The sequence below is a fragment of the Talpa occidentalis genome, unplaced genomic scaffold (assembly GCF_014898055.3).
Source record: "Talpa occidentalis isolate TD23 unplaced genomic scaffold, MPIMG_talOcc4v2.1 talOcc4.17, whole genome shotgun sequence".
Lineage (NCBI taxonomy): Eukaryota > Metazoa > Chordata > Mammalia > Eulipotyphla > Talpidae > Talpa > Talpa occidentalis.
The window spans coordinates 37,141,337-37,162,880 of record NW_023601754.1 but is presented as its reverse complement, the minus strand read 5'-3'; the positions used below and the strand labels follow the sequence as shown (position 1 = coordinate 37,162,880).

Here is a 21,544-nt window from a genome sequence, read left to right as displayed (position 1 = left end):
CCTCCCTCCCGAGGGGAGGGGAGGGGAGGGGGGAGAGGAGACGGGCGGGGTGTCGGGGGTCCCCCGCCGGTTGCGGCCCCGCGGTGACTCCGGGCCTCCGCGCGGCGGCGGTGGGGGCAGCAGCCCAGCCCGGACGGAGGGCGCGCGCCGGCCTGGCGGGCTTTGCCGGAGAGCTGGCCGGACCCGACGGAGGCTCCACCCCCCGCGCGGGGCCCGGGGTGGGGGGACCGGAGGCAGAGTCTGGGGGCCCCTCAGCTTTCCTGTCCTGGGTTTCCTAGGCGCCAAACGCGCACCAGAGGCCGGGCAGCAGAAGTGGGCACTGCCCGCTTCAGGCCTGGCACGTGTGCGCGCTTACTAAGGGCTCACTTCTGTTACCTGCCTTCTGCCTAGTGCCAGCCCTGCAACCCAGTGGATGTGGATTAGCAAATCCAGCCCCTCACTGGGTCTCAGTTTCCCCTTTGCGTGATAAAAGTGTTGGTCAGATTAACCTCAGGCGTGTTGAACCTCTTGACCCGTCTGGTTTTGAGATCTTCTCTGATGTTCGATGGTGCTTCCTACAGCAGGGCTGGGGCCCATAGTCCAGCCCAGCGGGCAATTATGGTAAAGCACCTGTCTGTGCACCCTAGCGCCTTAGCGTGCACACAAGCGTGCACCCAGCAGCCTTTGGGCCTTCTCCCTTGGGAGGAGGGTGTCTGCGGTTTGGGCTAGAGAGGAGGGCTTGGTGCCTGGAAGGCCTCTGGTCACCACATCCTCCTGCGCCCTGGATGGTTGACGCAGATGAATTTGTCTACAAAAGAGGACCAAGCATTGACAGGAATAGGAACCCTGCCTCACCAGGGCCTTAATTCCAAGAAGAAACTAGAAATAAAGCTAAGTTAGTTTCAACACATGATTTACAATATTTCGATTAAGTTTGCAACCATGCATATGTTCGAATGCAGCAAGAATCAACTTGTTATGGGAAGAGGGTCATTTTTGCCAAAATATTTGGGGGTGTCACACCTAAGGGTTTCGGAGTCCTTTGACAGTCAAAGAATTGCCTGGAATTATCTTCCTCTTATAGGTGTTCTCTTCCTCCCTGGGCAGCTGCTGCTCTATTTGTAGGTCACCCCTCCATCAACTTCATGAAGTCTCACACTTCTTTGTAAGACAGGCAGTTTCACTGGTTAGTTCATTTGTGTGGTTAAACAAACCTCGGATGGTTTCAGACAGCTGGAGACAAATTTTGGTGGGGCCATGTGGTGTTTGAGAGAGAACTGGTTTGTAGATGTTGCAGTGCTTGGCCTTAACTCGCTGTGCTTCTGGGACTGTGGCGTTCAGCTTTTCAGTACTCAGAGGACCAGGTGCCCATTTTCAAACTTGGGAAACGCTCGGGAAGGCTTCTGGCTGAGACTTACCCACAGTCCCATAGCCAGTAAGCACAGGCGTGGGCCAGCGTTCTTTCCCAGAGTTTCTGGAGATGGGGACAGGGGTGGAGAAGGTGGAGGAGGCTGAGTTGATAGAGACCCTAAGTGTCCATGACAACATCCTCACAGCTGACAACACCTCTCTCAAGAAAGGAAGCAAAAGTACTGTCCTAGGGCTGTCTCTTGGGGTTTGGGGGTTAGAAGGAGTTGGACAGCGGGATGCCCCTACCCTGTGACTAGGTGTTGTTATCTCTTAATGAGAAAAGTGAGGGCCTCCCTGGTGGTGCAAGGGGTTGAGATGCAACCTATGAAACTATCCACAGCCACTGCAGCACGAGTTCGATCCCCAGCCAGGGAGCTACCCACATGGTGCAGCAGACCTTTCCTTTCTCACCCGCTGCTCCCCTCAGCAGTGTATTTCAGTAGATCCACCTGTTCTGCTCCCCACTCTGTCTCTGGTGAAGCCTCTCACCCCCCACACCTCTGGCCTATACCCCAGTTCTTGTATGCATAAATAAATGTGAGGATCAGAAAAGTGAGGATCAGAAGTTAAGTGACAGCTGAGGGTCAGACAGTACCCCCACACTCCTGCTCCCAAAGCCACACCTCTAAGCAGGCTTCAGTCCCTTGGTGGCCCCCAGTGGCCCCCCAAGGGGCTTCTCTCTCCAACTCAGCACAGTGGGGTTTTTGGCAGAGGCCTGTGTTCCCACCCTCCAGTGTTCTCTGTCCTCTGCCTCTGCCACCAACTTTTGCCAGCAGCTCATAGCACCTTTTCCTTTAACTCATTTCACTGTTTAGGATGGTGTGTGTTTTAGTAAGTAAATAGGAAATCTCAGTTGCCCTAAGTAGAAGAAAATCATAAAAGAAATCTGTAAATAAGATGTCATTAAAATCCAGCTCACACTGTTCTCTGTAAAAAAGGGACATAATTTGTACATCCATGTTCACAGCAGGGTGATTCACAGCAGCTGAAAGGTGGAGGCAACTAAGTATCTGACAGTTGATGGATGGAGAAACAAAATGTGGTCTATACATTGGGGGAATATTACTCAGCTTTAAAAAAGGACTGAAATTCTGACACCCGAGATAGCAATGAATTAACCCTAAAGACATTATACTTAGTGAAAGAAGCCAGTCAGGAAAGGACACATTGTGTATGTTTCCCCTTGAAGGAGGCTTCTAGAATATAGTAGTGAATTTCATAAAGACAGAAAGGATAATGGCGGTGATTAAGGACTCGAGAGAAAGGGGGAGGGGCAACTAGTGTTTAATGGGGACCATTTCAGTGGGGCCCATGGACAAATTCCGAGCTGCATGGGGTGATGTGATGGAGTGGTATGAAGGTGCTTAATACTATGGAGCTATATGCTTTAGAATGATTGAAATGGTCAATTTTATTAGGTATTTTTGCCACAATTAAAAAAAGATACAGGGCCTCCCCAGTGGCGCAGCGGTTGAGCGCTGGGTTGCGAAGCTGCCCGCGGCCTCTGTGGCGCCGGTTCGATCCCCGGCTGCTCCCCGGCCACCGGAGGAGGGTCCCACATGGCGCGCAGACCTCTCCTGCCGCCCGCTGCTCCCCTCAGCAGTGTACTTCATCCGTCTGTCTGCCTGCTCTGCTCCCCACTCTGGCTCTGGTGAATTCTCTCACCCTCCCGCGCTTCTGACTGTACCCGGTGCATGTATAAACAAAACAAACAAACAAACAAATAAATAAATAAGTAAAAACATGCGTCTATATAAAAAAAAATTGTAAACATCAGTGAAAAAATAAAATTTGAGACCCACCGAGGAAAAATATTGCAAGGAAACTTTAAAAAAAAAAAAAAGATACAAAACAGGGTTGGAGACTAGGGGGAAGAAAGACTTAAACCATTGTTAGAGAGAAGTTAGAGACAATTTAACTATAAACTAAGGCTTCTCCTGGATGCCGTCAGGATTGAGAAAGATTGGAAAGTAAATGACTTTTTCGTGTGGCTCAGCCAACGTGCCATCTGGCATCCCTCTTAGATCCCTTGGAGGCCATCCGGGCCTTGGAGGTCCCACACAGGGGTGGCGTGTGGCTCTCCAGGAGCCGGGAGTGGGAGATGATTTGCCTCCCCCCACCACCTGCCTGGGGACTGAATAATGCCTCCTAAAATTTAAGCATCCGGGATATTTAGCAGGGAAGCTTCTCTGAGGAGGTGAGACTTGAGCAGAACCCCAAGCTTGGAGATTCCCTGCTGTGCTGCCCAGGAGTGTGTGTGTCACAGCTGACATGGGCAGGGAGATGGCATGAATGTGACATGCACGCCTAGAACAGGGTAGAAGCGGAAGTTGATGGGGCTAGACCATGAAGGCAAGAGGGAATCCTTGCTGGCTTCTGAGCCAGGGAGGGTCTTGACAGGTCCAAGAACTGGAGCGCGGGGTTAAATAACCAGTGACCCCCCACCCTCACCCCAAGCAGGCACAGTGAGGCTGGCACAGACCCAGGATGGAAAAGGGAGGAGCTTCAGGGAGAGTCAGGCCTCCTCCTGGGCTCTGAGAGCTGGAGGGAGGCTGTGTGATCCTAGGCAGTGTGATCTAGCCTTTTCCTCAGGTCCTTGCCATCGCCACGCTCATTGACTGTCAGACCAGGCAGGAGTCTTTCTTCCGTTTTCTACAGATGGGGAAAGTGAAGCTGAGAGGCCACATATGCCCAGGGGTGCCAGGCTGAGTTGTTTTTTTTTTTTTAAGATTTATTTACTTATGCATGTAAGAACTGGGGTGAAAGCCAGAGGCTAGGTGTGGGGGGAGGGAGAGGATTCACCAGAGACAGAGTGGGGAACAGAACAGGCAGATGGACTGAAATACACTGCTGAGGCGAGCAGCGGGAGAGACAGGAGAGGTCTGCGTGCCATGTGGGTAGCTCCCTGGCCGGGGATCAAACTCATGCTTCAGAGGCTGAGGATAGCTCCATAGTGCTGCATCTTAACCTCTTGCGCCACCAGGGAGGCCCCATTCTAATGTCTTGAAGGTGGCAGGGCACCATGCAGCCAGTGCTCCTCCCTTTCCACACTGATGCGCAGCATCCTGGCAAAGGTGCTCCCCCCTACACCCCTCAAGAAGTGCTATAGGTCCTGTGGGTGGAGAGCAAGGGGTGAGATAGGCGGGGCTATTTGCTCAGAGGAAGCAAAAAAGCTGGTGTTGGTGAAAGAAGAAGTGAAATGGGCCTGAGATGACGGGTGTGTGGTGAGGGAGCAAAGAGAAGAAGTGCAGTGGGCTCTGGGTCAGCGGAGGAACGAGGCCACACCTAGGTCCCTACTAACCCTTCTTCCTGCAGGTGACATCAGAGTAGACAGCACAGGGCCAGCGGCGCTTCTCAGGTCAGTCCTTCCTCTCTCTTCCCACTGCTTTCTGTCCTGGCGCGAGCTCCCCAGCAGACCCCAGACCTGTCCCTGCCCAAGGGGGAGCAGGACTGGTGACATCCGGGGAGCAAGGTGGACACCCACCTTCCCTTCACCCGTTCCTGGCTCTCCGGTGGCAACTCCAAGTCTCAATGAATGTAGAGATCTATGTTTCTGAAAAGAGGCAATTTATATTAAGCAGGAGTTAGGCGCTGGGTTCAAATCTTGGCTCTGCCATGCGGTCTGGGGCAAGTTATTGGACTTTTCTGGGCCTCAGTTTCCTCATCTGTTAAGTGAGACTAGTCTGGTACCTGCTCCTCAGCTGACAGGGGTGAGGGCCTGGCAGGTGCTCAGAACAGGGTCTGGCATAGCGTTTGTGCAGGTGTCACTCCCCTGCGGGGGACAGCGTGTCTCAGGGCGGTGACTCTGGTGCTGCTTTCATCGTGGGCTTTCTGGGAACCTGTTCCCTGACCTTTGAAATGGGGCCAGTACCAGCACCTCTGTGGCTTTCCCCAGAAGATCACAGGTTCACTTTCCCCCCAGCCAGGATGAGGCTCTGCCCTGCAGTTGGCAGGTACAGCTGTTTGGAAGGGGCAGGAGGGGCTGGCTTGGCTGTAGGGGGAGATGGTGGGTTTGGGGGGTTCACTGTGAGCTCTGGGAAGGAAGGTTCCCAAGCCGCATGTTCACCTGTGTCCTTGGAGTGGGAGGCAGGGGGACGTAGATGGTGGAAATGGTTGTGAGTTTCTCTCCCTGGATATAGGTCTCCTCGGCCTCATTTTGCAGCTGAGAGAAGCTGCAGCACAGAGAGGTCAAGTTCAGTGCCGGGCACTGGATCCTGGAAGCGCTGCCCACACTTACCTCTCCCAGAGGCTCTGTTCTGTGTGTCATCTGCCTCTGTCTCTGCCGGGTCTTCCTCGTCCACACAGGAACTCAGCCACTGTCATTTTGGGAGGTTGTGCTCAGCACGGGAGAGCACTTGACTCGGAGTCTGGAGCCCGCAGCTTGAGTCCTAGCGTAACCACCACCTGCTCTTGTGTGTGTTCCTTTCACAGTTGCTGGAACCGTCTTGGAAGTCAGGTAAGGGATTCCCGCTTCCCGGAGGGCCCCGTATAACAAAGTGCAGGATGGGGAAAGAGAAAGCTAAGGGTGTCCAGTAAGGGTGTGTGGGGACCTCTCTGAGGGTGGGGGGAGCGATGTTGGATGTCAGAAGCAGAAGTTTAGATTGGAGTTTGCTCCTGGGAAAGAGGGTGGAAGCCACAGCTTCTATTTGGGGTGCTTGGGGGAGGTATCACTTCTGCTTTGGCCTTGGTTTCCATAGCTGGGCGTGGATTCAGCTCCTCTGCCTTTTGTGTAAGCCTAGGATTTGAGGTCGCTGTCTGGGCCTCATTTTCCTCATTCATACAGTGAGAGGGTAGTCAAGATGGTCCAGGATCTTTTTTTTTTTTTTAAAGATTTATTTATTTATTTATTTATTTATTTATTTATTTATTTATTTATTTATACAAGCACTGGGTACAGTCAGAAGCGCGGGAGGGTGAGAGAACTCACCAGAGCCAGAGCAGGGAGCAGAGCAGGCAGAAGGACCGAGGTACACTGCTGAGGGGAGCAGCGGGCGGCAGGAGAGGTCTGCGCACCATGCGGGACCCTCCTCCGGTGGCCGGGGAGCAGCCGGGGATCGAACCAGTGCTGCAGAGGCTGCGAGCAGCTTGGCAACCCAGCGCTCAACCGCTGCGCCACCGGGGAGGCACTGGTCCAGGATCTTTCTGCACAATCAAGCCCTCATTTTTTTCTCATCTGAAAAATTTAAATGAGTTCGTTTAGCAGCTTCCTTTGTCTCCCCAGCCCTTTTCCTTCATCTCTTTGCTGAGGTTCTGAGATGGTGAGGTTCTGAGATGTTACCTGGTGCCCAACGTAACACAGTCAAATAAATAATCAAATAACCCAGTAGCTAAATAAGTAAGAAGCCAGCACTCCATGATTCCAGTCTCTATTTTTTTTTTAAAAGATTTATTTATTTATGCATGCAAAAACTGGGGTACAGGACAGAGGTGTGGGGATGAAAGGATTCAGCAGAGACAGAGTGGGGAACAGAACAGGCAGACTGACTGAAATACACTGCTGTGGGGAGCAGCGGGCAAAATAGGAGAGGTCTGCTTCGCCATGTGGGTTGCCCCCTGGCCGGCCGGGGATCAAACTCGTTCTACAGTGGCTGTGGATCACTTCATAGTGCTGTGCTTAACCCCATGCGCCATCAGGGAGACCCTCCAGTCTCTATTTTTAAAAGTATTTGTTAGATTTATTTTTTACATTTATTTTTGGTAAACACATGTTAATAGTGTTAAGACAGTGGAAGACACTGAATCCGCATCTCACAACGTATTCCAGGGACTAGTCAAAATGAAAATGTCCTAGAAGAGGGGGCCTCCCTGGTGGCGCAGGGTAAAGCCTTAGCACTATCAAGCTGTCTGCAGCCATGTAACCTCGGTTCAATCCCTGGCCAGGGAGGTGACCCACATGGCTCAGCAGACCTCTCCTGTCTTGCCCACTGCTCCCCTCAGCAGTGTATTTCAGTAGATCTGCCTGTTCCGCTCCCCACTCTGTGTCTGGTAAATCCTCTGAACCCCACACCTCTGGCATACACCCCAGTTCTTCTATGCATAAATAAATAAAAATAAATCTTAAAGAAAAAACAAAAAAGGTCTAGAAGAGATTTAGGAGAATTCCTTTATAATGGAGTGGGGCAGGCCTTTCTAGCTACAACTCAAAATCCAGAAGCCAAAAGAGAAATGATTACTAATTTTTATTACATAAGAACCATGTATTTATAAAGAGACTTCTACCTGCCGGAGACCACAGGTCATGTTCAAAGGCAAATGACAAACTAGGAAAAATATTTGGTGCTGGTGTGATAGACAAAGAGCTACTTTTCCTATTATGGAAAAAAGATCCTCAAAGGTGATAAGGAAAAGCCTGACCCAAGATAATGGGCAGTTGGTGAACTTGTCCATGTGGGCGATGATACAAGTTCAGCTGCCTGGCTGGCACGTTTGTTTATGTTTGTATGAAGAAGCTGGGGAAGAGACATTGATGACAATGGTCACCTGGGGCGACTAGTTGGGGCTAAGCGGTTGGTTTCACAGGAAGTGGGGATATTTTGCATTCTGTACCTTTTAGCATTCATCTATTGTTTAGATTTGAAAGATGTAAATTTCTGAACTATCCAAAGAGTGAATAAAAATTTGAAAATGGGTCACTGTAATGTAGGCCACACAGAGCAGCGAAGCAGAGACCTAGAACCCCAGCCCCACCAGTCACTGCTGCACACTCCTTCCTAGTTTTCAGTATTTCCTTTTTTTCCATTTTTTCTTACATCATTGTTCATTTTTGAAAATATTTGATTTCTCCCTTTAGGTGTAATCCCTATAAATCTCCTATCACCACCTCCCCCGTGCACCATCACCACAGTCTCTTGTGCTCTTCCCTCCCCTGCTGTATGCCTCACATCTATAATGTTCCTGATAGTTTTGCCTTTTTTTTCCTATGACCCTTTGTTCGGTTTCCCTGTATTCCTTCTATAAGTGAAACTATCTGATATTTTTTTTTTCCCTTCTGGCTTATTTCACTGAGCGTAATCCCTTCTAGCTCCATCCATGTTGCCACAAATGGCATGAGTTTATCTTTTTTGATTGCTGAATAGTATTCCATTGTGTATATAGACCACATCTTCTTGATCCAGTCATCTGTTTTGGGCATTTTGGTTATTTCCATATCTTAGCTATTGTGAAGAGTGCGACAATAAACATAGGGGTACAGTTTTCCTTTTTTAAAAAAAATATGATTATTTATGCATACAAGAGCTGGGGTACAGGCAAGAAGTGTGGCAGGGGGGTGAGAGAATTCACCAGAGACAGAGTGGGGAACAGAACAGGCAGATTGACCAAAGTACGCTGCTGAGGGGAGCAGCGGGCAAGACAGGGGAGGTCTGCTGCTCCAGGTGGGTAGCTCCCTGGCTGGGGCTCGAGCTCATGTTGCAGAGGCTGCGGCTAGCTTCGTAGGTTGCGTCTTAACCCCTTGCACCACCAGGGAGACCCCAGTTTTCCTTTTGAATGAATGTTTTTGTGTCCTTAGGGTAGAGTCCGAGGAGTGAAATTGTTGGGTCATATGGTAGCTTCATTTTTAGTAGTTTAAGCTTTCCATTGTGGTTGGTCGAGTTTGCATTCCCACCAGTGGTGTAAAAGGTTCTTCTTGCCCCCCACATTCTCAACCAGCCTTTGTTGTTGCCAGTTTTTTTTTTAATATGGGCCATTCTCACCAGAGTGAGATATTATCTTATTGTGATTTTGATTTGAATTTCCCCAATTATAAATGAGTTTTCAATATTTCTTTATGATTAGCAATAATATCATATTCTTCTATGTATATATCTATGGCTTGCTCTGTTCATTCCATAGGATACATTCATACATGAGTTCCCTGGGGGAGAGGATATTCAGAATGAAAAGTTTATGTCTCACCAAACGATCTCCTTGGTAAGGTTGGACTCTATGTCCCTGCGGGGAGTGGCACCATGTGCTTGTGTCTTGTTGGGACGATCACATTTCAGAAAATTCAGTGGTAGAAAAACTAAAGTTCGGACCTCCCCTGGTAGTGCAGGCGGTTGAGCGCCATGCTGTGAAGCTGTCCGCAGCCTCTGCAGTGCCGGTGAGGCAGACCTCTCCTGTCTCACCCACTGCTCCCCTCAGCAGTGTATTTCGTCAGTCTGCCTGTTCTGTTCCCCACTCTGTCTCTGGTGAATCCTCTCACCCTCCCACGCATCTGGCCTGTACCCCGGTTCTTGTATTAAAATAAGTGGATAAATCTTTAAAAAAAAAAAAAGAAAAGAAAAACTAAAGTTCACCTTTTTAACCGCTTCCTTCTGACGGCACCATCAAATAGATATTTTGAATTTTGTGGTTCTTCCTTTTTTGCAATTTTGTGAGTATTCTTTGTGACTTTCTCCCCCATGAGGGGAGGGAGCTTAGCTCCCCTCCCCTTTGCATTTCCTCTTCTCAGTCCTCTCTGTATGGTTTCGGTTTGATTTGCTAAAGTCTTGAGTTACAGAGGATTACTTTATATAAAATGAAACTCATCTTTTTGAGAGTAGTTTGATGCATTTTGACAAAGGCGTACGATCACGTTGCTATGTGTATTACACTTGAGATATAGAAAGCTTCTACATCCTTAATAGTTGCAGGATGTCTTTCTGTAGTCAATACCTCTCTCTCACCATGGCCACTATCAATCTGTTTTCTAACCCTATAGTTTCGACTTTTCTCATTGGTCATATAAGTTGACTCATAAAATACATAGTCCTTTTTGTCTAACTTCTTTCATCGAACATAATAATTTTGAGATTCATTCATGGGCTACCAATTCCAGGTGTTCACCTTTTTTATTGCTGAATAGTATTCCACCACTAATCTTTCACCATTTGATAGAAATTTGTATTGTCCTGAGTTTTTGGCTGCTGTGACTCAAGCTAATATGAACATTTGCAAATAGGTCTTTGTGTGGGCAGGTGTTTTCATCTTTCTTGGTAAATACCTAGAGGTCAAGTGGATGCTTGTATGGTAAATCTATCTTTAATTTTTTTTAAAGATTTATGTATTTATTTATACAAGAACCGGGATACAGGCCAGATGCGCGGGAGGGTGAGAAGATTCGCCAGAGACAGAGTGGGGAACAGAACAGGCAGACTGACGAAGTACACTGCTGAGGGGAGCAGCAGGTGAGACAAGAGAGGTCTGCCACGCCATGTGGGACCCTCTCTGGCTGGCCGGGATCGAACCAGCGCTGCAGAGGCTGTGGACAGCTTCACAGCGCTGCGCTCAACTGCCTGCACCATCAGGGGAGGCCCTATCTTCAATTTTAAAAGAAACTGCCAAACTTTCAAAGAAGCGGTCCCATTTTTCAGTACCATTATATGGGAGTTCCAGATTTTCTGTATCTTGAACAACACTTGGTACTACCAGTCATTTTGATTTTAGCTGTTCTAGAAGGTATGTAGTAAGATCTCATTCTGGCTCTTATTTGTGTTCCCCTAATGACTAATTATTGAGTATCTTTCACATGCTTATTTGCTTTCTGTGAATCTTCTTTGATCCAAATCTTTACCCATTTTTAGTGGATTGTTTTCTTCTTGTTTAATTGTAAGAATTCTTAATACAGTCCAGATATAAGTTTTTCTTTAAAATCACATGTTTGTTTGCAAATATTTTCTCCCAGTCTGTGACTAGTATTCTCATTCTCTTAATAGTGACCCTCAAAACCCAGAAATTTAATTCTTTTTTTTAAAAGATTTTTATGTATTTGTTTTTGCATAGAAGAACTGGGGTGTAGGCCAAAGGTGCAGTGGGTGAGAGGATTCACCAGAGACAGAGTGGGGAGCAGAGGAGGTAGATTTACTGAAATACACTGCTAAGGGGAGCAGCGGGTGAGACAGGAGAGGTCTGCTGCCCCATATGTGGGTCAGCTCCCTGATCGGGATCGAACTCAAGCCACAAGGGTAATAACACTGAGACATAACCCCTAGGCCACCAGGGAGGGCCATGAGAAGGTTTTTAAACTAAAAATCAATTCCTTTCATATAGAACTATTCATATTACTTATTACTTGAGTAAGCTTTGATGGTTTGTGCCTTTCAAAGAATTTTGCCATTTCATCTAATTTATATAGTTTATCAGCATAGATTGTTAATATTCCCCCTTACCTTTTTGATGTCATAGGTTCTTTGGTGACATTCCCTCTTTTATTGCTAATATTGATAATTGTGTCTGCTTCTTTTTCTGGATTATTCTAGCTAGAGGTCTATCAATTTTATTAATCTTTTCCAATAACTGGCTTTTGGCTTCATTGATTTTCCTCAGTTTTGCTAGTTTTTATTTCATTGACTTAAGCTCATCTCAGTATTTTCCCCTTCTGCTCACTTTGTGCTTAATTTACTGTCCTTTTAATTTTTTTATTCCATTCTTTTCTTTTCTTTTTTAAAGATTTATTTATTTATGCATACAAGAACTGGGGTACCGACCAGAGATGTGGGGGCAAGAGGATTCACCAGAGACAGAGCGGGGAACAGAACAGGCAGATCGGCCGAAGTACAGTGCAGAGGGGAGCAGCTGGCGAGATAGGAGAGGTCTGCTGCGCTATGTGGGTAGCTCCCTGCCTGGGGATCAAACTTGTGCTGCAGTGGCTGCAGATAGCTTCATAGTGCTATGTCTTAACCCCTTGTGCCACCAGGGAGGCCCATATTCCATTATTTTTCTATTCTCTTTCTTTCAAGGAGGAAAGTGAGAGCAGAGAAGCATAGATTTTTGCCTAAGGTCACACAGGGGATTAGCAACAGGTCTGGACAGGGTTCCAAGTTGCCTGCCCCCAAGCACCTTCCCTAGGTGGGGTGAAGGCCCTGGGGAAGCCCCCAGAGAAACCATTTTCTGGGAGAGGCGCACCTCAGGCAGAGATGATCAGGGTGGTGATACTATGGTCACCAATTTTATTAATCTTTTCAACTAAATAATCTTTTCAAATAAAATGGTTAAGGACTCTGTCTGCAGCCATAGACACCTGGCTCAGGGCAGCCTCAAGAGAGCAGAACCCTCTGCTCTAAGCCTAGGCTCCTCAACTGTGAAGTACAGGAGTGGGATCAAATAAGATGGTGATAATCGTGTGCCCCTTCTCCAGGCCAGGAGCCATTTTCTGGAGGAGACGGGGTGCAGGAATGGACCACAGTGGGGCCCTTCTTCTCTGCCTGTGCCTCATGGTGTCTCAGAGCAGGATGGAGGGTAAGAGGGCTCTGCTGAAGTGGGGGTCCTGGCCCCTGGCTACTATGTGGAAGGTAGAGGCCTGAAACTAAGAGAGATGGAAAAGGGGGTGCTTGGGTCTCCTGGGGCAGCACCAAGGGAGTTAGTGATGGGGGGTCCCAGAGGTGGTGGGGTGGGGGTGGCTTGGCAAACAGAGGCTGAGGTGGAGTCTGACTGCATTCCCTGCAGAGGCATCCCAAGATCCCCTGCAGTGGATGTACGGAATGGAGCGGGCACCCAGGAAGCCAAACCACAAACCTCGTTTTGATGAGTGAGTTGGGTATCCCTCGTCACCTCCCAGAGTCAGCTGTGCCACTCGCCCCCAGCTTACACCCTGAATCAGTGGCCCACGGTTAAGTCCAGGGTAGGTTACCAACCCTTCATCTATTCCACACACTTGCTGAGTTGCTGGAGATGCCCTCACAGTTTACTAGAGCAGGGCCCTTCACCATGGGTGCCATGAAACTAGGTGCAGAATCGTGGCGCTCTGTGTTTTTCCAAGAAGGGCCTTGAAGACTTGGATTGGGTTCTCCAGGGTCTGTGACCCAAAGGCTGAGCACCTTTGGTGAGAGGTCAATGCTGATATCTGGCTAGGAAAGCATAGGGATAGTGAGGGCACTTTACGCAGCCAGCAGGAAACAGTCAAGGAAGGCTTCTCGGAGGGGGTGTCAGTAAATCAGAATCTGAACAAGAGTTAATAGAAGAAGGGGTTGGGTGGGGTGGGTAGGTTTGTGTACAAAGGCCCAGAGGTTGGAGTAACGTGGGTGTGGAATGGGAACAGCATCTAGAGGCCCTTTTATCCCTACTCCCGCTGGCGGCTCTGGCCCACTCTCTTGCCCTCAGGTTCATCCGTGGTCTGGAGAGCAGACTGCTGAATTTCAACCTCAGTGCCCCCGAACTCTGCTTCAAGTCAAACTATATCCATAGCCTGACCTTCAACCTGAACTGTTCATTTCCCGGCCTTTCTCTGAGCAGCGCCACTGTGGAGGAGGCCCCCCAGGTCAGAGGTGGCAGGGGGTGGGGAGAGGGGTTTCTTCCCTCCAACAAACCCTCTAGGACTTTCCCCAGGTTTCATGGGCCGCCCCATAATCCATCTAGACTCCACCTATGCTGCTTGTGAGTAGCCTGCTCTGAAAGGCAGCTGACATGCCTCAAGGGAATAACAAAAGTGGGGACTTTCTGGACCCTAATGGCAGGTCCTTTTCTTGCTTTTGCGGGACCCTGAGGGGAGGCAACAGTGGGAGAGGCCAGAAGTTCAATTTCTGCTAACTGTTGGGGCACTGGGGGTGAATTGCTACACCCTCAGGGGCCCCTGGTGGGCTGGAGCAGCCTGGGATCTCGGGGAGTTTGGAGGAGGTACAGTCTTGGAGGAGAGGGTTTTGCAGGTGGAGATGCCTAGGGAGGAAATGCTCTGGGGTGAGGCTCTGTAGGTTTCACAGGGATTGGGGCAGTGATGGTTTGGGGCGGCTCTGGAGGCCCAGACATCAGGCCCAGCTGACCGTGGCTCTTTCCCTGCCGGGGCCCAGCATGCCACGCAGTTCCCTGCTGAGCTGACCCATGGCGCCTGCAAGAAACGGAGCAGGCATCTGCGTCTCATCTGCATCCACTTCTTGAAAACCAATTTCTTCCAGGTTAGTGCCAGGATGGGCCAAGTGGGGACTGGTGCTGGCCCCTTTCTGGGGACACTGCTGGCATCTCTGCTGCCACCAAGTTCCTGGGCAGGACCAGCCCAACCCAGTGTGAAACCAGAGCCAGCCTCTGCCCTGTCTCAGTTTTAGCAGAATGAGGGGAGCACAGTCACGTGTGCAAATGACACCTACTACGACCCTATCCCCAGTGGGAGACAGACACAAAGGCCCCAAGATCAGCGGCGTTCAGGCTTAATTTTAGCTCAAGGTTGATGATAACCTTAGAGATACGACGCCGTGGATGGGTCAGCTTGGGGGCAGGGCTATTCCCAATCTAGGAGGGCTTTTGGAGGAGATGTCTTTTAACTTTGGCTTTGAAAGTGAGTTAGGATTGTTGGGGGGGGGCGGGGGCTATGAGGCTGGAAGGCATTCAACACAGGGAGATAAAGCAGGTGGGTGGGGATCGCATTCCAGGAGAGGGGACGGTGTGCGCACAGCCATCACTGTGCCCAGCTGGCCCTCGAGAGCACACTGCTGTTCTCATCCAGGCAAGAGGCGCTGGGGAAGGGAACTCTCAGGCCTCACTCACGTCCCCTCCACTCAGCTCTTCTGCTGTTCTTCCAGAGTGACAGCAACTTGTCTCTGCTCAATAACTATGTCTTCGGTGCCCAGCTGGGACAGGAACACGTGGAAAACCTCAGCGAGCCGATCAACATCAGCTTCTGGCACAATCATAGTCTGGTACCTTTGGGGGCACCCCTGTTTCCATCCCACCTTTGCTCCTTTGTGGCTATTCTGTTGAGCTTTGGTTTAACCAAACCTGAACCTGTGGAACCATCTCTGGAGCAAACTGTTTTAAACTCACCACACTTTGAAAATTCCTGCCAAGGAAATAAGAGAGAGACATTTATTCACCTCATTATCTGGAATTCTTTGAGTGGCAAATGACAGAAAACCAACGGAAGCAGCTAAAACACAGAAGGGAGTTTAGTGACTTTTGTAAATGAAATGTGCAGATGCAGCATCAGGTATGGCTGGATCCAGGGGATGATATGGTATTATTATGACTCAGTCTCTTTCCAGCTCAGCAATGGTTTCCGGCCTAAGTCTCCACTGTGGTAAGATGGCAGCTAAAGTGCTGGACTTCTTTCCAGCAGGCATCAGTGCAAAGCTGGGTCCCAGAGTGGAGTTCTAAATGTCCAGCTGGGTCATGTGTCTATTCCTGAGCCATCACTGTGCTCGGACACAGAGTATGTAGACCAGCTAGGCCTGGGTCACCTGGGCCACAGACTGGACTGGATTCAGCTGACCTGCCATTGGGGAAGGGACAAGTTCTCAAGGAAAGAAGGGAGAAGGGCTATTTGGTGGGGGGGCACAAGCCCTGATGCCTCTACCCATCTGTCCCTGGCATTCCAGAGCCACTGTGCTCTGGCCCCATCTTCCTGTCAGCCTCTGCATTCCAGGACAGCTCTGGATTCCCAGTCTTTCCAGCCTCTCCTTTCATTCCTCTGGGCCTTGACTCCTGCAGTTCCCTCCCCCATTTGGTGCCCCTGCTCCATGTCTGTTGAAATCCAATGTGACTTCATTGCCCTCGTGCCTTGATCGTCCCTTCCCTCCCCAGGACTCCTCTGGCGCTTCCATTGTTATTTTCCTTGGCGCTGTCTGTGTCATTTCCCCCACCCCTTCGCCCACATGGCTTGATATCAGGGTGGTCTGTGGCTGAGTATTCTCTCCCTACTGGGGTGGGTATGGACCCCTGTTCCACCCTCACGAGGAGGCGGGTGGAGGGGACAGTGGATTATGGAGCCCTGTGTATAAGCTAGGGCTGGGAAGGCAAGGTTCTCATTGCTTTTAATTTTTCCTCCATCCCTTGTAACTTGGGAATAAAGGATTCCATTTGGCAGGTGGATAAACTAAGGCTCAGAGAAGTTCTGCAACTTTCCCAGTTCACTTTCAGAGTCCAAGGTGGCAGTAGGGCTGGGATCTGGGTCTGTGTGATGCCAAAGCCTAGCAAGTGCCTGAGAAATGTGGACAAGGGTGTAGTTAAGTCATCTGTGACGACCTCAACCCCAGTTTCCAGACTCTGTCCTGCATGCCCTCCCCTGAATCTCTTAGATGACTCAACTCCAGTGTCTCCCCTTTAGAAAGACTATATGCCGACTTGTGTCTTCTGGAAGGAGGTAGCTAATCAGCACTACTGGGGCGTCTGGAGCTCTGAGGGCTGTCGCACAGAGCAGCCCTCCTCTTCCCAAGTGCTCTGCCGCTGCAACCACCTCAGCTACTTTGCTGTTCTCATGGTGCGTATACAGCCAGCCTGGGTGAGGTGTTTCAAAACTGCAGAGGGCCCATGTCCAGAACAAAGGCAAAGTCTGATGCGAGGGACAGAAAGCCCAATTCAAATGGGCGTAAGAAAGAAAAGAAATGAAACCTAGGGATTTGTGTTCCTGAAAAGGTTGGGTAAGCTTCAGGTGTGGCTTGATCCAGGGGCTCAATGGCACCAAAACAATTGACTGAGTTGTGCTTGCTTTGTGCTAGCAGGATCTCCCCATGGGATAATAATGTGGTTGCCAGCAGGTCTAGGTTTATGTCCCACTAGCTTTTAGGCCAGTAGAATGAGAGTTTTACTTACCCAAATCTGTCACCCAAAGTCTTGGAATTGAGTCCCACCACAGTAAACTGTGTCACCTACTCATCCGTTAACCAGTTAGTGTGGGCAGGAGGAGGGGGGACTCTCATAGGTCAGGCTTGGTGCACCTGTCCTTACAGGGGGAGAAGTGGTAGGCCCCCTATGTGCACAGAGAGTGAGGGAAGGGGGTCCTCATAGAGGGAGGGAGAGGGAATTGGGAGTGGGAATATGTCTGCCCTGACTCTTTTTCCAAGCCAAGATCAGAGATAGGACTGGGGGGCTGGAGGGCTTGGAGCTGAGGTCTTATAGGTCTGTCCAGCTTAGCTGGGGAAGGCACATCCATGCTTCTGGCCTCCAGCTCCCACAGCAACTCTCCCCGATCCCTGAAAAGTTGCTGTACACTCTCACGTCCATCACCATTGTGGGCTGCAGTATCTCCATCGTGGCCTCGCTGCTCACCATTGCACTGCACCTCCACATCAGGTACCCCCAGCCCCGGGCAGGCCCTGCCCTCCCCCTGTGGCTCAGCACCCTTCCTTCTCCCCACTTGGTTCCTCTGCGTGGGGTGGGCTTCTTCAAAGGCTGGAGGCTGGAAGGCAGGAGACCAGCTTCACTCTGCAGCTGCTGTTAAGTCTCTGCCCCCTCATTGACCTCAGCATCCCTGTTATTTGTGTGTCGATGAGCTTGGGGGTGGCACAACCTGGGTGATGGCCCCAGGCCACCGAGGACCATGCTGCCACCCGCAGGAAGCAGTATGACCCCACAAGGCATATCCACATGAACCTGGTCGCCTCCGTGCTGCTCCTGAACGTTGCCTTCCTGCTGAGTCCCGTGCTGGCCGGGCCATCTGTGCCCAGGCCAGTGTGCACGGCTCTGGCTGCCATCCTGCACTGGGCGCTGCTCAGCTGCTTCACCTGGATGGCCATTGAAGGCCTCAACCTCTACATTCTCCTTGGGCGCGTCTATAACACCTACTTCCGCCGATATGTACTCAAGCTCTGCGTGGTGGGCTGGGGTAAGCATAGCTCCCTCCCTTCTTACCTCCTGACGCTTCCAGCCAACAGGGTGTCCGCCCCTCCTGTCCTTCTCTCTCTGTCTTCCTCTTCCTCACAGTGACTGCTGTCAAGAGCACAAGTGTCAAGAGCACTGGGTTATCCCTGGCAACACCACTGCTTACATCACTCTTCCCACTGCTGCTACCTGCAACACCTCCATCATCACCCCTTCTTCTTTTTTTTTTTTTAAAGATTTATTTATTTATGCATACAAGAGCTGGGGTACAGGCCAGAGATATGGGGGGTGGTGAGAGGATTCACCAGACAGAGTGGGGAGCAGAACAGGCAGACTGACTGAAATCCACTGCTGAGGGGAGCAGCGGGCGAGTCAGGAGAGGTCTGCTGCGCCATGTGGGTAGCTCCCTGCCCCGGCCAGGGATTGAACTTGTGCTGCAGAGCCCGAGGATTGCTTCACAGTGTGGTGCTTAACCCCTTGCGCCACCAGGGAGGCCCCCATCACCCCTTCTAATACCAACTTCACTTTCACCATATCACTGCCACCCCCCACACGGCCGTCATGTCCACTATGCTTCCTGCCAACTTCATCACCACCTTCACCAGCTCCACTCCGTCACCACCTCACCTCTGTCACCACCGTCACAGCCACCACCCCTTCTGCTACACTCCCAGCACCTTCTCAGCATCACCGCCGTCCTCTTCCTCGCCTTCGCCACCATCAATGGCACTTCTGGCACCATTCAACCCCTTTCTTTACCATCTCACTTCCCCAACTCTTTGTCCCATTAGCTCCCAGCCACCACCTCCCAGTGTGGCCCCTGCTGCCGCTACTCTCCCACCCACGCCACCTTGGAGAGCAGCTTCTCCAGGACCGCTGGGCTGGTTGCTCTGAAGCTGGGCGAGCTCCGAATAGTCTTTTTCACACCCTCTACTCTCCTGCCTTTCTGTTAAGAAGGCTGAAGGACTGATGATATGACCCAGATGTGGGTCAGATAGGACCCATCTCTGAGGTGTTCCACCAGATGCTGAGCCTCTGTCCCCCCTTCAGGGGTTCCTGCCTTCCTTGTACTGCTCGTCCTCGCCATCAATTCCTCAGTGTATGGACTCCACGAGATCCACGTCTCTGACAGCCAGGGAAACAACACAGGCTTCCAGAACCAGTCCATGTGAGTGTCCACAGGGCTGCGGTGGGCTCTAGCTTTGGCATAAGGGCCACAAGGGGCTCTGGATAGGGTGTCTACAGGACATGGCATGGACATATCTGACCCATCTGGGGGGCAGAGAGAAGGGAGGGTTTAGACAGGGGGTGGTTTCCAGGGGGCTTTGCCACACACTTTCTGCTGGATCTCTAAGTTCTCTAGCAGGGGCAGGCTGGCGTTTGAGGCCAGCTGCCCTTGGCCTGGGGAGCCACACCGCACCTGGCATGTGACCCTCCCCTGCAGGTGCTGGATGGATAACGTCACAGTGCACACTGTCCTGGTCAAGGGCTATGGCGGCCTTACATGCCTTTTCAACCTGGTGGTGCTGATCTGGGCGCAGCGGCTCCTGTGCAGGCTGCGGGCAGAGAAGAATGTGCTTGGCATCCGGGCCTGCCAGCACATGGTCTCTGTGCTGGGCCTCACTGTGCTGCTGGGCACCACCTGGGTATTGGGCTTCTTCTCCTTTAGCTTCTTCCCGTTGACCCAGCTCTTCCTCTTCACCATCTTCAACTCGTTCTACGGTAGGACCTTGGGCAGCCTGGAGGAAGCCCAGGGGGTGGTGGATCTCTGGTAGATGTTTACTGCTGAAGGGCTTCAGATGGGGGGCAGGGAGTGGGGTAAATTGGGGGCTCAAAGCCCCTGATTCCCCCTGTCAAAGCAGTTTGGGGGTGTATCAGCTTATAGGAAGAGGCGCTACCCTCTGATTTGTACAAGGGCACCCTATGGGCTAGCTAGTAAGCTCTGGCCTACTGGCCTTGAACAGAAAGAGATTCTGTGAGTTACTCCTGGGCAGCTACTCTAGCCCAGGAAGTTCCTGGATTCTGGGTGAGGCCCCTGCTCCCGCTGACCAGCCCTTTGCCTATAGGTTTCTTCCTCTTCCTGTGGTTCTGTTCCCGGAAGCACTACTACTCAGGGGCAAAGGCCAAGACCGAGATGGAGACAGTCAGCTCCTCCCGATCAATGCAGTAGGCTCACCTCCTGGGCCGGACCCTCCAGCCTGGCAGGCTGCTCCGGTCCAAGGCCCCAGATCTCATCCAAGAAGGCGGCAGGCCAGCTGAAGGACATGTGGCCGCTCGCCCTCCAGGGAGGCCTCTCCTCCTGTGAGGCTCCCCAGGCAGGGGGAGGGGTGTTGCTCTATCTCCACTGGCAGTCTGCTCAGGGGAGGTCCAGCACCACTTGGGGTGGCAAACCTTTTCCTGGTGCCTGGGCCCTGCTGGCCAGGCCTGTGGGCAGAGTGCTGGCCTGGGAGGCAGAGACCTTGCTTCAAGATCCGACTCTTGAACCTGTCATTTCTCAGCAACTTGTGGTTTCCACATCCGGGACCCTGCGGCAGGTAACTCTGGTTCTGCCTAGCCCAAGAGCTTTGTGAAGACAGGAGGAAGGGTCCCACTGGGGTGGGGGCTCCCCCACTGACCTTGTGTCCTTATCTCTACCTGCTTGCTGGGGATGGGGTCTCAGTCAGTCCCTCCTGGAAGCATCTGCTGGGCTCTGTCACCACCTTTGGGAAGGGCAGACCTCATCCTGGCTCAGGGGCCCCCACCCTGAGCTTAGAGACCTACCCAGTGTCTGAGGCCTTCCCAGCCTATCATGCTTGAGGCCTCTTTTCCTTTAACTCCAAAATTATGATGACTCCACTTCTAAACCCACCATTCACGAAGATCAGGAAGACCAATCCTTCCCAGAGGCTTCTCCACCAGTGCTCTCAAGGCCTTCCTCATTTTAGGAGGGGAGTGCCTGTTTCCCCTTTACCTGAGGCAGCTGGGCCCTGAGAATCTGGCTACCTCATGACTGGGTAGGGTGGACGCCCCCTGGTGGAGGTGAGGGTGTGGGTTCCGAATCCCAAGCTCAGGCAGCAGTTGTAGGAAATCATCATTGCTTGGACCTTGGCTCAGATCCGGGGGCTCTTCATGACTCGCGAAGCCAGCGCCATTCCCCGCCTGAGCACCAGGGGGCGCTGTTGGCTTGCGTTCGAAAGCCATTCCTCCAAAACCCTGTCTGGAGCCTCCGTGGCTGCGAACTGGACACACCGAGATGGAGGGGTCTTGCCTCCAAGGTGGCATCGGCTGGGAATGCTAGCTCTCTCTTTTCCCAACAGAATTGCCCTCTTGGGCTTTGGGGGGGGGGTCTTGGACATCCTTGGGCAGGGCAGGCGCTCAAGACCCTGCTCTGGGCTCTCAGACAGATTTTAATGACTTTGAGTGGCACCGGGAGGGATCACAGCCGGATTTCTTTTCTCCCAGGGGGAGCCACTGCTCTCTGTTCACTTCTTGATGCAAATAGCCCTTCACTAGGTGGTGAGAGGTGCAGGCTCTGCAGCCAGTCTGCCTGGACCCAGATGTCACTTGCTGGCCATGTGACTGTGGACAAGCCACCCAGCCTCTCTGTGCCTTGGTTTTCTCATCTCTAAAACAGGGGCACTTGTAGTCCCTATTTTGAAGCTGAAATAAAATAATTCAGGGCCTCCCCTGTGGCACA

The 21,544-nt window shown here is 51.3% G+C and overlaps 1 protein-coding gene and 1 long non-coding RNA gene across 2 annotated transcripts in view; both read left to right on the top strand.

Moving 5' to 3' along the window:
• The window catches only part of LOC129146081 (uncharacterized), a 39,282-nt gene extending 34,556 nt beyond the window's left edge, over positions 1-4,726 (top strand). The window contains exon 3 of the long non-coding RNA XR_008552490.1: positions 4,705-4,726. This is a non-coding gene — a long non-coding RNA (uncharacterized LOC129146081). The remainder of the gene's footprint in view (positions 1-4,704) is intronic.
• A 1,071-nt stretch (positions 4,727-5,797) lies between these two features.
• On the top strand, positions 5,798-20,123 carry ADGRG5 (adhesion G protein-coupled receptor G5). The gene is made up of 12 exons (XM_037518140.2): positions 5,798-5,845; positions 12,485-12,585; positions 12,793-12,874; positions 13,447-13,603; positions 14,130-14,234; positions 14,856-14,972; positions 16,376-16,528; positions 17,225-17,340; positions 17,604-17,872; positions 18,919-19,036; positions 19,313-19,590; positions 19,935-20,123. The coding sequence occupies exons 2-12, from the start codon at positions 12,522-12,524 to the stop codon at positions 20,036-20,038; spliced, it is 1,563 nt and encodes a 520-aa protein (XP_037374037.1). The 5' UTR covers positions 5,798-5,845; positions 12,485-12,521; the 3' UTR covers positions 20,039-20,123.
• The last annotated feature ends 1,421 nt before the right edge of the window (positions 20,124-21,544 follow it).